This window comes from Eulemur rufifrons, chromosome 2 (assembly GCF_041146395.1).
Source record: "Eulemur rufifrons isolate Redbay chromosome 2, OSU_ERuf_1, whole genome shotgun sequence".
In the NCBI taxonomy this organism is placed as follows: Eukaryota; Metazoa; Chordata; class Mammalia; order Primates; family Lemuridae; genus Eulemur; species Eulemur rufifrons.
In genome coordinates this window covers 37,431,557-37,446,129 of record NC_090984.1, presented here as the reverse complement: position 1 = coordinate 37,446,129, position 14,573 = coordinate 37,431,557, and the positions used below count along the sequence as shown (strand labels likewise).

Here is a 14,573-nt window from a genome sequence, read left to right as displayed (position 1 = left end):
TGTTTTTTTTCCCCCTTTTCTGGCCTCTGAATTTGTCTTGATTTTGGTGTAAATGTGTTTTTATGAAATACGAAAGAAGGAAAACTAAAGGGGGAAAACACATTGAGCGTAAGATGGGCCATTAAGCGGCATATCCTCAAATCTGAATGCAGCATTCATACAAGCCATCTAAATGGCTTAAATAATGGATAAAAATGATAGTAGCAAGAAATAGAGAACTATTTTTATTTGTCAACATCCAGAGAGAAAATGTGAAATCTCTACCAGGAAATCCCACAAAGGTGGAAGGTTCTTGCTGGCTAATAGAAAAGAATGGGGAGAGTGGACTGTTGGTCATTTGTGGAATCTGGCTTATGATAGAGTACAAAGTCTTGGCTTTTAGTTCATCAGTGATGGGAATGTTATGGACTGAATGTATGGCTTCTGATTAAACTCATTGTTACATGAAATTGTTCCTGTTAGTCTCAAGGGGACAACTGTTCTCTTCTGGAGCAAAGCACTACCAGATAGTCCATTAGTGATCAATCTTGGATCTTGCTAGGAGGCCACTCATGCCATTCAAATAGTAATTTATTATACCCACTTACCACTTGACTTGATTAGCTCTCTCCTTGTCCTCTGAGCTTTCTAGAATGCTTGTCTTCTAAAAAAGGAGCCAAGGTCAAGACAATCTTCCCAAGGAAGCAAAAGGCCCATTGCTTCAGGTCTTGTTCCTTTTGACTATAAAGGTATTTCTGGGCAACTCAGGTCTCCCTGATATAGTGTGTGTGTGTGTGTGTGTGTGTGTGTGTGTGTGTTTGAGTATAAAGTGGGGGACTCTTAGAAAGTAGGGATTGAAACATGATGATAGAATTCCTGTGTCTGCCCAGGAGCAGGCTACTGTGAATGTTGAACTAAAATCTATTAGATTATAACCTTCTTGAGAGCAGGGTGTGTTCTAGACTTTCTGTTCCAAAATCCTTTAACACCGTACCTTGCATGTAAAAAATGTTCACTAAATATTTTTCAACACTGATTTATACTGATATTATACTACAGAGATAGTATATTAATTAACACTGAATTTGTTTTACTTGGTTGTTTCTCTCTGAGATTTCCAATAAAGGCTTCTGGCTCTATCTAGCCAGGTCAGGAAAGGCCCAGAAACTAGTTGTAAGTAGTATAAAACTGAACTTTTTATATTCCTTTTGTTTTCCACATAAGTCAGGAGAATTACAGGAAATTTATTGGTGGGAATAACATTCCGTTATTATAAATGACATATACAAAGACTATATTGCAGCATGAAAAATAATTCCATGTTATAATGTCAAATGATTGATAGATTTAATTCCAGCTCCCCCTTTTTGAGTTTACTATGTTCTTGGCACCATTATAGGTTCATGGTACTAACAGATACATGTGAGTCTCAACCCTCAAGCAGTTTACAATCTAATGAGGAAGGCAAATTATGAAGTAAAACTATATGGGCCACAATACATGTAAGTCAGTCCCCTAAGGAATGAGGGAGCCCCATGACTGAGGGTTTGGGCAGACAGCTATTTCTTCCTCTTAATTAGCTGTGTGAGAAGGATGAGAAGAAAGTGGCTCTCTTTTCCTCCTGAAAATACCATAAATCTCTCACATAGAATTCCATGCTTTCTCCTTCCCCAAGATTTCTCTCCAGTTTTACCACTGAGCCATAGAATCTTACCACAGTGCTATAGTTTGAACATGTCCCCCCAAAAGTTCATGGGTAGGAAACTTAATCCTCAATGCAAGTGTTGAGAGGTGGAGCCTTTAAGAGGTGATTAGGTCATGAGGGTGGAGCTTGGGTGAGCAGAGCCTTCTGAATGGATTGATGCCATTATTTCAGGAGTGGGTTAGTTATCTCAGGAGTGGGCTCCTGATGTAAGCATATGTTGGGTCCCATCTCTATCTTGCATGCTTACTTGCCCTTCCACATGGGATAATGCAGCAAAAAGGCTGTTGAGATTAACGTTAGACTTCCCAGACTCCAGAACTGTGAGCTAAATAAACTTCTGCTCTTTACAAATTGCCCAGTCTATGCTATTCTGTTATAACAGCACAAAATAACCTAAGAATGGGGCCTCAAAAGTTATCTAATCAGACTTCCTGATATTTAGGTCTTTGCTATAAAAACATGGTCATTGGGCCTGTATTGCTTAGAACACACTGGATTACAAACAACAGAAAATCCAAATCCCATTGGTTTAATCAAGGAAGGTAGACCTGGCTTCGGAAGCTGTTTGATCTAGAGACTCAGAAAGGTCACCAAAGATCAGATCTCTCTCTGTGTATACCTTCTTCACATCTGCTTTATTTCAACCTGGCTAGACCTTGTGTTTGGAAGATGGCTACCCACTGTCTAGGGGCCCTCTGTTCTTTTGAGCACATGCAGAAAGAAGAGGTTGTTTCTGAAGCTCTCTAAAACAATGAAAGAAAAACTTTCCCAGAAGACCCCAGGAAAGTGCTCCTCTCATTGGCCCAGACTGTGTCATGACCATTGCTAACCAATAACTGTGGCAGGGAATAAGATTATTCTTACTTATTTAGATTGGAATTGTGATAATTTGCTTAGATTGGAACCACACGCTCCTTGTAGGTGGCTGGGACAGGGATATGTCTGAAAACGGGGTGTTTACCAAAATAAGGGGGAGTGGATATTGGGGATGCTAGGCTTCCATAGGAGCTAGCATAAGGTCCTGTTGTAGCCAACACAACGCCATGGAAACCTCTACCCCCAAACCATAATTGCTTTCTCCCACCGGACAGCTCTGGTTGTACAGCAGGCTCGCCATATCTGGGCTTTCAATTCCTGGGATTCAACCAACTGCAAATCATAAATGTAGTTAGGCTTACCATGGTTACGTCTGTACTGAACTTGTACAGATTTTTTTTTCTTGTCATTGTTCCCTAAACAATACAGTATAACAACTATTTACATTGTTTTGGGTATCGTAAGTAATCTAGAAATGATTTAAAGTATACGGGAGAATATGCCATCTCATATAAGGGGCTTGAGCATCCTTAGACAATCCGAGGAAGTCCTGGAACCAATTCCCCACAGATACAAAGAGACGATTCTAATAAGTACAGTAATGGCATTTTTGTAGCTGACTCTACCTCCGTTTCCATCCCAGTTCAGGATCCAGTGGTTCCTTTTTGCCATGCTGCTGCCCTCAGGCATCAGCTGCTTCCTTCAATTCGTTACTTTGGATGTGTCTTTCTTCAGTTTCTTCTGCTTGGGCCTTACTCATCTTTACTGCACTCACTGACTCAAAAGAGTCAAAGCATTGGCTGCCATTCAAGAAGACCTCACTTCCACCCTGGAATCGAAAAAATTGAGGTTTAGTTATTTTCTACTCAGGGGCTTCTTTCAGACCCAGCTCAGAACTTGCGCACCAAGAGAGTGGGCGTGACAGAACCTCCCTGGGCTGTCTCTGTTCAACGAAGAGAATGGCTTGATCCATTTCCAAGAACTCTTCCCACTGAACAATTCTATGGCTTCAAATGGGATTCGGGTGGGAGGAAGTGATTGTAGACGTGGGGGCTTGGGTGGGTGGAATGTTTGAAAACCTGAAGCCCACACTGGTTTGTGTGGTTTGAGGGAGGTTCTACCCTTTCTCCTGCATTCGGCTCCGCACCGAATTTGGCCAGCCGCACCTACTCCGAGAGCGGCCGAGGCGGCTGGGTCTCTCTTCCGCAGGCGCGCAGCTTCCGCGCTGAGGGCAGCCCAGCCTCCCCGGGCCGGAGCCGCTGGGCCCAGCTAAGCGTGGCGTCCAGCGTCCTGACTGACTTGCTCGGGAACGGCAGCCTGTAGTGCTCTGCGGCCTCGGGCTCCGGACGGGCTCCGGACGGCCACCGGCTGGCGGTCTGGCCGGCAGATCCAGATGCGCCCACAGCTGTGTCTCCGCTGTTCCGCTTCGGGGCTCGAGACCCAGCGAGACAAGCACGAGGAGGCGCCACGGTGTCCACCGCCCCGTTCCCAGAGGGCCCGGAGGAGGCGTCCTCGGCGGGCGGCCCGGCCCTGCTTCCCGGTGTGCCCGCAGGCGTCTCCTGCCCCTCCCCGTCGGCCCCGACTCCAGCCCGCCTCACCCGACAGCGGGCTTTGTCCACCGGCCGGGCTGCGGCTCCTCCCCGTTCCCGCCGGCTCCTCCCCGCCCCCTCCGCCGGCCCCACTTCCTAGGCGGCGGGAGCGGGCCGGGGACGAAGGGGTTAACCCGAGGCTCTTCCCGGCGCGGAGGGATCCGGAGGCGAGCCGAGCGCGGTGCTGAGGCCGCCTCAGCGAAAAAAATGTCCGCCTGAGGAGACCCACAAGTTCTATTCGGGGGGACCGACAGCCCGCCCCGGGAGGAAGGGGCGGCCAGGCCCGAGAGCCGCCTCTCCCGCCCGGACCCGAGAGCTCGTGCGGGGCAAAGTGAACCGAGCCGCCGGGAGGCGCAAGGGGAAGCCCGAGCCCGCTCTCCCGGCCAAAGTGAACTTTAATCGGGGTGGTTGGATGCGGAGACGGGGCGGCAGGTAATTGCGGGCTGGCGAACGGGAGGGGGACGGCATGGCGCGGTTGGAGGCTGCGGGGCGCCGCTGCGTCCCTGCCGGGGCGAGGGCTCCCCGGCCCGCGCCCCAACTCCGCACCCCATTGTACAGCGCCAAACCTGGGGTCCCCTCCAAGTTGGGGAGCGGAGTGGGGGCGGAGGCGCGAGTCGCGAGCGGTCAGGCCCGGGGGCGGCGCGCTCGGCCTGCGCGCCCCGCTTGGCGCTCGGCTCGGGCCGGCGCTCAGGCACCGGGGCGCGCGGGAGAGCGGGCGGCTTCGGCCGCAGAGCCAGGCTCATTGTTCGGCAGGTCCCGGGCAGGGCAGCAAAAGTGGGAGGAGGCCGAACCGGGGGAGGAGGACGCCGGGCGAAAGCGAGACTAGTTGTCGGCGTTTCTGTTTTGTTTTTATAAACGCCCCTTGGACGCGCAGGAGGTGCTTTCGATCCCCCGGGCCCGCCGGGGACGTCCGGGCGGCGGCGGCGGCCACAGACGCGGGCCTGCGAGCGGCGCGTTCCCCGCAACTTGTCAGTTCTATTGTTGGCAAGCGAGTGAGTCACTTCGCATCTCCCCTCGCCGCCGCTCATCTCGCTGGACGCCGAATTGCTCCTCGCCCGGCTCCTCGAGACCCCCGCCCCGGCCGGGCCCGGAGCGCTGAGCTCCTGGCGGCGGCGCGGAGCGGGGGGCGCCGGGGAGGGGTCAGGGACCGGCTGGGAAACTTGCGGGAGAGGCGGCGAGTTGCGGGAGCCGCCGCGTTGCTCTCGGGCCGCGCGGAGGAACGCGTGCATTCAGGGACCCGGCGCGGGCGCCGAGCTCTCCCGCCCCCTGCTCGCGCCCCGGTGGGAGCGAGTGGGGGTATTGGAAGTCAGCCCGGCGCCCCCGGCGCTCTTCCTGTTCTCCGACGCCTCTCTCCATCCCCTCACACACTTTGGGCCTCGGTGGTCTCTCGCTGAGCCCTTTTCCTCTACCTTAGGACCTGCTAGAAGTGGCCGAAGATGAATCCCCAGCAACAACGCATGGCCGTTATAGGGACCGACAAGGAGTTGAGCGACCTGCTGGACTTCAGTGCGGTATGAGAGCTTTCCACGGGGTTCTGTTGAGGTTTACCGGGGGAAAAAAAAGAAAGAAAGAGGGGGAAAGCAATGTGGAGACTAGGCAGCGTGAACTCCATCTGCTCTGAGCAGTAGTTCTCAGGGCTGGAGTCCAGCTTCCCCAAGTTGGACACCTGAACTTTGATGTAATGTCTAGACTTGCAGATTTAAAACTTTAATGCCAGAGGGGTCATTTGATTTAACCAGTTAAAAAGAGAACAATGTAATCATGAGCTTTGGTTGAGTCACCCCCTGACCCTGATGATTATTAGAGGTATTGGATATTTTATATTAAAAAAAATTATTTTTTCTTCAACACTTCTCACCGTTTCCCTCCCCGACATCTGATATAGTTTATGGTACCTGAAAGATGTCAGCTGCAAGAAAGCCAGTCCAGGGCTAGAAATTCCATCCTTTTGAGCTGAGGACTTTTCTTTTAAGACGCATACGTATTTGTGTGTGTGTGTTGTGTAGATATGTTCTTAGCATGGGAACTGACTTAAAAATATCAGCTGAAACCAAAGGGCCTGCTGCCCTTATTTCTAATGAGTTGAATTCCTTTATTAACTTGCTGCTAGGAGGCAAGTCCAAAACCTACTTTATAAACTGTGTTATAATCCTTACTGTATGTAATAATTACATTGGACATGATTCTGTGTATGTGTATTAAGTTGTAACGTAAATATAATGCGATTTACTTAGTTCCAAAGTGAAAACCATGGGTTAAAATTGTACTGTTTAAACTTATTAATCTTGGAATCTCTCGTGTAAGTGATTGGATTTTCAGAATAGGATGTAACGAGTATTTCCAAATAGTGTTAGGAGATAGCTTCACTCAATGTATTTGCCTCTCTGGGTCTGAATATATCTCCAGTTTTATTTCAGCTTCCCTCTGAAATCTAGTAACTAATTGATGACTGTTGGTGGACTTTAGTTTGCAGTGAGTCTAGAAAAATTTCAGGACTAACAGATATATCTGGGTTATTTTGCAGATGTTTTCCCCACCTGTTAATAGTGGGAAAACCAGACCAACTACACTGGCAAGCAGTCAGTTCAGTGGATCAGGTAAGATGATGTCTCATACCAGAAACTCATATTTTGGTGTTGTGATACATTTTAGTATAAAAATATAAAGCGTTTTAATAGCTTTCTTCATGACATTCAGGTATTGCATATGTGAACATAAAAGGTGGAATTGAGTCAAGCAGTAATTAGTAAGATTTATTTATTTTAAAAGATGGCAGTTCCCTTGGAAATCTGTAGGAAATCAATAATTTTGTTGAGTTCTTTAAAATATTAATGGAAAAATGTTAGAAATAAATATAAATTTAGATTCATTTTTAAATGACACCTATTAGATGGCTGAATTCTGTCTTACATTCAGATTATATTAGGATAATTTTTAGAGGAAGTTAAATTAGATTTATATTTCCACAATAGGACTGTCTTGTTTAAATTTACTTTTGGTATATTTATAACTACTCTCCATGGTTATTAAACATTTATCTCATTTTTCTTTATGTACTTTGTTTTTCTAACTTTTTGAGACTCATAATTTTAAAATAAACATGCTAGAAGCAAGGTCCATTCTAGTGTACAAAAACTGTAATTTTTTTGTGTAATTTAAATTTATTCCTTAGTGCTCAGAGATGGAAAAAAATAAAGCTATGACAGCATCATCTTAAGAAAACCAGCTGTCAGATCTCTGGTTTGAAACTCAGTAATTCTTCTTTGATTGGTGCTTTATATTTCCCTTAGTAAAATGATAGTTGATTTCTTAAAATACTGTGAGAATAAAACATCAGAAAATAAGGTTAATTTTATAACCAATTTAACTTTACACCTCTTTACATGTTAAAAAGTTTCCATTTCAAAGTGATACACTAAATTTAATTTACTAAAATTCATTTTTAATTATGAAATTATAGCTTGGGAAAATATAGCATGTCCTTTACATCTCAAATAAGTAGAATAAACATTTTTAGATTTTAAGTAGCCTAAAGGCTAATATTATCCTTGATTGCAAGGATATCATAAAACATTAGCCAAACCCCAACTCCTCTCACCTCCTTCCTTTTACTGGTAATCATTTGAAAATTGTTACTTTTTTGGGGGAGAGAAGGAAAAAATTCTCAATTTAGAAGGTAGCTATATTCCCTTTGTTTATAATGTTTTGAGAACATCTCAATTTTTGCAGTGAATAGTACATTCTAAGGAACTTTCAAATATACTTTGTCAAATATGTAGTAGATGCTTTGAATATTTCCTTAACTGAGCAGTAATATTGCTGTTTCATACTGTTACAGATTGAATTGTAGAAAATATATCTTTAACTGCATACTCATTGATAACAAGGATGTGAACTTCAGAAACTTGATATTAGAAATGCATTCTGTTTTCAGAGTAAAGGCTATTGTTTATTTCACTTTTTAAAATTAAGAGTGATGTATGTGGTCTGAAATTAAAAAGTATGTGTGTGAACTTAGATGTGGATTATAAGCATGGCATTGGAGCAGTTGTTGGACTTCTTTCAGAAGGTTGCATTACACAAAGAAAAAAATTACTTTTCTACATTATTAGTGGTCACAATATTTGATTCTTTGGAGTAGGAAATTTTTAGTTTTAAACTGTTAGATTTGTTATCCATTGAAAGTTTGAGCCTAAACACCTGTTTTTAGTGGGTGTAGCAATATTTATGTGTGGTTTGTTTTAAATGCCAGAAAAAAATTACAATTAAAAAAAAAGCTGGGACCTTTAATTAGTGAATGGATTTAAATTTTGGGAAGAGAAAATGGCATAAATGATTATTTTATATAAAAATATACTGGTAGATATGGTTTTTCTGTTGCCATTTCATAAAGGGAATGTCTTAAAGAAATTGGTATAGTAATATTTTACTTATATACTTTATATTTATGTACTTTATTGACATTTTGAATAATCGTGTGCCCTGATTTCAAAGGATATTATGTAATGCACCCTAATGCCTGTTTATTTGCAGCATATAAGTAGCTGAAGATCTGACTTGAGTTTTGAAGAGCTGCTGTAAAGATTAGAGGTGTTTTTTTTTGGTCTTTGGAGTAACATTTGTTCCCTTTTGCCTCATGAAAACTATGGTTTATAATTGTGTGGTATAGTTTCTTTTCTTGATTCTTTGTCCTTTCTGAGGATGACTTAATTTTACAGTGTATAGTTTTTGAGAAATAAAATATAATACATATAGAATTTTTTTTCACTGAAAGCATACGGTATAGGCTATAGTATGTGATGTTACCTTTTCTTATTCCTAAAGCAAAACAAATAACAGACACTTTATCAAAAGTCACTATGGAAAAGATAAAGGTGTGTTTTGTATTACTTGTTTGTCTTGAATCTGTTATAATGTTATTTCTTCATCAAGATGTTAAGTTTCTTTGCATCATGGTAAGACAGTGAATTTGGCCACTTGGTATGATAAGCTCTGTGAAAGTGTTCTTATAATGACCTTGAGAGAAGTGTTTCTGTAGGAGAGAAAGGTGAGGTACTCTATTAGGGCAATGCATAAAAGGAAAGTTTGTTGAAAGGATTGACAAAATGGAAATGGATCAGATGTATAAATCCATTTTCTCCAACTTCAGAATTTGAGTGTGTGGATCTAAATTGTGATTTAGGGTTTAATTTTTAGTAGATTAAGTGTGTTCATGATATCTGAAAATTTCCTTTGTTAGTTTTTGAATGTAAGTAATAAGATGTTGGAAGGGTGTGGGATGTTGTCGCTTTGCAAACCATCTGTATACATTGTGGATGTCTCTCTCTGATATTTCTGTCTAGAGAGTTAATTAGCTCGGAAAGCTTTACTTTCTCTTATTCAAATCAGGCTTTTGTAACAGTATAGATTTTTTTCTTGCTCAACATTTTTGGAAATAATTGTAAGAAGTATTTTCTAGCTCTTAATTTTTAAAAAGGAATACAGTTTTTCTTTCTTCAGTTACTGGTCATTTGGGAGGGGGTGGATTTTCAGATATACATACAGGCTTTTTGAAAATATTGATAGAGGGCCAGAAAAATGAATTTGCATTAAATTGCTCTAGAGTATTTTTGTAATTAAATGAAACTTCTTATTTTGAGATGATTGTAGATTCATATGCGGTTGTAAGAAATGATACAGAGAACCCCTGTACCCTTTGCCCAGTTTCCTGTAGTGGTAACATCTTAAAAAACTGTAGTATAGTTATTGATATAAGTTATTGATGGTGGTGCAGTCAAGATACAAAAACTACTGTATCAACACAAGGTTTCCTGCATCCACTTTTCAAGTAATTAAAAAAAGGCTGTGGTGAGATTATTAAATACCTACTTATCCTATTAAATATGAAGTAAGCTTTTCAAATTGCCACAGCATTATTTGAACATACCAAGAAAAAAAATCAAGAAAGAGAAAACCATAATTTTACCAATATGTTTTTTTAGCTGTAATACGAATGGTAATTTTAAATAGAGAGGAAACTAGGTTTGACCTTTCACATAAGGTATTTTAAGGTTATGAGTAGGGTGTGGTTCACATTGTACACATATCAGTGTTGAAATTTATAATAACTATAATTTGTAGTGATACACAATTGTTAGAATTTGTTAAAATTGAACCCTGTTAGACATTTGCTTCAGGAAAGCTGTAGTGATGAATGAGAGTAACCGTGGAGTCAGCAGGCACATGGGGAAAAATATAACATTTTAGGATAAAGATGGTGTGCTCTTAAGTGACTCATTTAAGGCAAAAGTTAATTAGCAAAGGAGTTTTTTTTTTTTTTTTTTTTAGAGTAAAGCTGATACGAAAATATAAACTTGGAAAACAGAAAAATCAGAAACATTATAACCATGAGTATTGTGTGCTTTTAAGAACAATTCCTGTGGTGTTCCTTTAAGGAGTCATTGCTTATAATGAATTTGAAAAACAATTTGATTAGATCACAGTATTTTAGAGACTTGTTTATTATATATACTGAGGCATACCTATAATTAATTATTTTTGTTTTTATTAACCATTTAAATACAAATTCAAGTTTTTGTCTTTTAAGCTATCCTTTGGTATATCTTCTTTGCCTTTTTAAACAATTTTCTTGGAATAGGGAAGAGATAGGTGAAGATAGCCAACCTTGAATATAAACAGTTATTTTCAAATTTTAGAGTTAATGGGGCCATGTAGAATACTCTTATTAAAACCAGATTTTTTTTTCTGTTCTTGAACAATTGGTAATCATGCTTGGAATGCCATTGCCTGTTTAGTGCTGTCAAAGACTTGGGTAACTCCTGCTGCAAGAGAGTAAAAGTAATGCTATTACAAAGAGTCTCCTAAAAAATAAAAAAGAATGCTATTTCTGGACAATGTGGGATGCCTTTTTGAAAACATCATTTAGTAGGACTGCTTTTGGGTATCACTTGAAAATGTTTTTGAATGGGAATGTTGAAATTATAAATCTAATGCATTTGTGGTCAGCGAATAAAATGAGAAGACAAACATTTAAATATATCAGTTCAAAAGACTAATGAATAACATTGTGCCTTGTTAAATAGTTGTGCCATATGTATCTCATTTTTATCAGTTAACTGCATATTTATTTAGTATCTACTTTGTACAGTCTGCTATTCTAGTAGCTTGTGGGGAGATGGAAAATGGGGAGGGTCATAGACCAGAAGAAATAGAGACATTTCATGATTTAGATGGGAAGATAAAATGTAAAATTGTGAGGGAAATTTCTATAACATAAAAAATGTCAACAACTGCACATTATTGTTTAAATTGAGTCCGAAAGTATAAGGATGTGCTGAAGAGTCAGGGAACTGGTTTAAGGAAAACTCAAAAGTGTTGAATTTAGAGTTGACTTGTGAAGGAGATGTGGAAATGAATTAGGGAAGAGAAGAACTGGCCTCCCACGTTGAGTAATAGCATGAGTGGAGAACTGGAAATTGGAATTTTGCTTGATCCAGAGGTCTGTATACTTCAGAGAAAGAGAAGCTGGTTTTTTCAAACAGCACTTCTGAAGATGCTCATATTTACATAGTATTATCTGGAGCCAGAATGCGTGAGTTCAGATATTGTCACTGAATTGCTTGCTGGATAATCTTGGATGACTTACTTAACCTCTCTGTGCTTCTGTTTCTTAATCTGTAAAGTAGGACTATTAATAGTAGCTATCCTCATAAGGTTGTTATGAGTGTTAAATGAATTAATACATGCAAAGCTCCAGGAACAGTGTCTGGCACATAGTGAATTATGGTGGAGTGAATTGTTAGTTGAGGGGCACTAAAATAAGGAAAGGAGTATGTATTCGGGAGGCTAACCCAGGATGAGATGGTGAAGGTTTGGATTTGATATTAGTGTAGAAGGTAGGAAGGAAAAATACCAGGAGTAGAGGACTGAGAGAATTTGAAGGATTGGATTTCTGTAGGTAAGAGAAATGATTCAAGATTGTGTAGTTACGGCATAATTGGAGGATGGTAGTGCTAGACGTAATAAAGATGCTGAATTGTTCTGAGCATTTTAAATTTCACATGACCCAGGACTCTTCTGGCTAATTTGGAGATTTATGAGGAAAGAATCCTGAGTATAAAGATGTTGGGTAAAAAAGTTTTTTTTTTCTTTTTTGGAGACAGGTCTCACTCTGTCACCCCAGCTAGAGTGCAGTGGCATCATCATAGCTCACTGCAACCTCAAACTCCTGGGCTCAAGCAATCCTCTTGCCTCAGCCTCCTGAATAACTAGGACTACAGGTGTGTGCCATGACGCCTGGCTAATTTTCCATTTTTTTTGTAGAGACAGGGTCTCGCTCTTGCTCAGGCTGGTCTCGAGCTCCTAAGCTCAAGTGTTCCTCCTGGCCTCGGCCTCCCAGAGTGCTGGGATTACAGGCATGAGCCACCGAGCTCAGCCAAAAAATTTTTTTATATGAAGAAAAAAGATTGTTTTAATACATAGTCATCATTGAAAAAAAAATTGGGGAACAGAAAAAGCAAAAAGGGAAAAAAAATCACGCTTATTTCACCATGCAGAGAAAATTGTTAGATTTTGATTTATTTCCTTTTCGTCCTTTTTTCCCGACGGTTCTGTGTTTGCAAAGTTGAGAGCTTAATGATAGTTCACTTTATGTCCTTTTTTATTTCTTTTAATCTTCTCCCATGAGCATTTTCTTATTAAAGATTCTTTAAACAGTTGGTTTACAAATAATTGTTGCATGCTATTACATGGAATGAATATAGCATAACTAAACAAATCAATTCTCTTACTGCTTGACATATAGGGATTTTGTTAATTTGCTTTTTGATGTTATAAATAATGTGGTAGTGACCACTTTTTTGTACATGTATATATTTTTACTCACTTGATTTCTTTTGGTTAGGAGATGTAGATTTTGGTTTTTGTGCCTTCAAGTTATAATTAAAGCTAAGTGAGTGAATTAATTCCCTTAGGGAAATGAACTCAGGCCAAGGATGGATGTTGTTGGTGGAGTTAGAATTAGTGACTTTGGTTGATTATTTAATGTAAAAATACAAATTTTTATTAGTATACTAAGGGGGTGTATGATGACATTTGGTGCACATTTGTATTTGTGTATAAATGGGTTGCATGGTGACTGGAGGGAATGCCTGTCATTCTTCAACCTGTGCTTATTAAAATGGAGTGGAATCTAATTGGAGTCTTGTCAGTGAGAGAGCCCTTGAATTCCTGACTTTTTATGAGACAGGCAGTATAGTGTAGTGGAAAGAGTTCAGCTCAGGAGCCAGCCGACTGGATTGGTGTGGATGCTTTGCAGCTTATTAGCTGGATGGCCCTAGGCAAGTCATTTAAATCATCTGAGCCATACTTTTCTCATTTGTGAAAAGTGGGTAATAATGCCTACCTTCAGAGAATCCTGGTGTGGATCAAATAAGGTTATCTATATATTGCCTGCCACAAAGCTGCTTCAAAAATGGTAGCTGCCATTATTATTGTGGTACCTTCTTAAGTAATATTAATGATAATAATAATTATAGCCAGTATTATAGCCAGGGTTTATTGAATTACTGTTATATGCTAGGCTTTGTAATAAATAATTTACAGGCATTATGTCATTTTACTTTGGATAAAATGAATTGTTTTGTCTGTTGGTTGGGGTGAGGAAATGCCCCTACAAGGGCAATGTATCAAAGTTGCATTTTAGTGCCATAAAATTGTATATATTGTTGTAAGTCTGAGAAGTAATCAAGCATACAAATAGTTTTGAAAAGTCAAGTAACAGGAACCTTAACCTTACCGTTTTTTTTTTTTTTCAGTTGATTTCTTAATACTGTTATTTTCAGGAGTAGATATGAGGGAATGCAGAATGGTGAACAGAATGTATACACATTTTGAAAACTCTTTTCCATGCTTAGGCATCACCACGACTTACAGTATTTTGTCCATATTTTCTCTGCGGCTACTTGAAATTCATTTTAGAATGAGGTGTAAGCTAAATAAAAAAGTAAAATAAAAATTACGTGGCCTGAGAGGATAGAATACCTGGGAGACAGGTTGGAGAGAATATTAAGAGTCTCTAGGGTAGAGTTTCTCTACTTTTTTTTCTTAGTAACAGAGAAGGAACACAAACTCCCTTGGTAGCCTGAAGCAACACATTGCAAGTGAGCAGAAGAAATCTTATCTTAAGAATTCATGTACATTTTACTTTCTACTTCCTAGCACAAATATATTTGTTGTAATATAAGTATGTTTTCATTAATCATTGAGTGAAACTGAAGTTCTAAAGATGCATCGTTTTGGCTTATGGCATTGCCTTCCTCCTTTTTTGCTTTGTACTTTTGTGGGTAGGGTCTAGAGTGGGATACCGACCTATACTATTCTTATGAGAAGCCCAGCTGTAGAGCATATTCTTTAGCTGTCTTTATTCCAGGACCTTTTCTTGTTCCTTTAGAAGTCTGTGAAAAGGGATCATTACATTAGGGGGA

At 40.5% G+C, this 14,573-nt stretch overlaps 1 protein-coding gene across 13 annotated transcripts in view; it reads left to right on the top strand.

The window, feature by feature from the left end:
- The first annotated feature begins 4,258 nt into the window (after window positions 1-4,258).
- Window positions 4,259-14,573, top strand: part of TCF12 (transcription factor 12) — a 350,504-nt gene continuing 340,189 nt past the window's right edge. For 7 of the 13 annotated variants that reach the window (XM_069483565.1, XM_069483556.1, XM_069483553.1 and 4 more), the window contains exons 1-3: window positions 4,259-4,521; window positions 5,504-5,600; window positions 6,614-6,686. Coding sequence is in view for 10 of the 13 variants with exons in the window: in XM_069483556.1 (XP_069339657.1) it covers window positions 5,526-5,600; window positions 6,614-6,686 (148 nt within the window). In the remaining 3 variants the exon portion in view is untranslated. Of the gene's footprint in view, window positions 4,522-4,700; window positions 4,843-5,060; window positions 5,601-6,613; window positions 6,687-14,573 lie in introns of those variants that run through there. The other 6 variants (XM_069483559.1, XM_069483534.1, XM_069483544.1 and 3 more) reach the window with 4 other exon arrangements.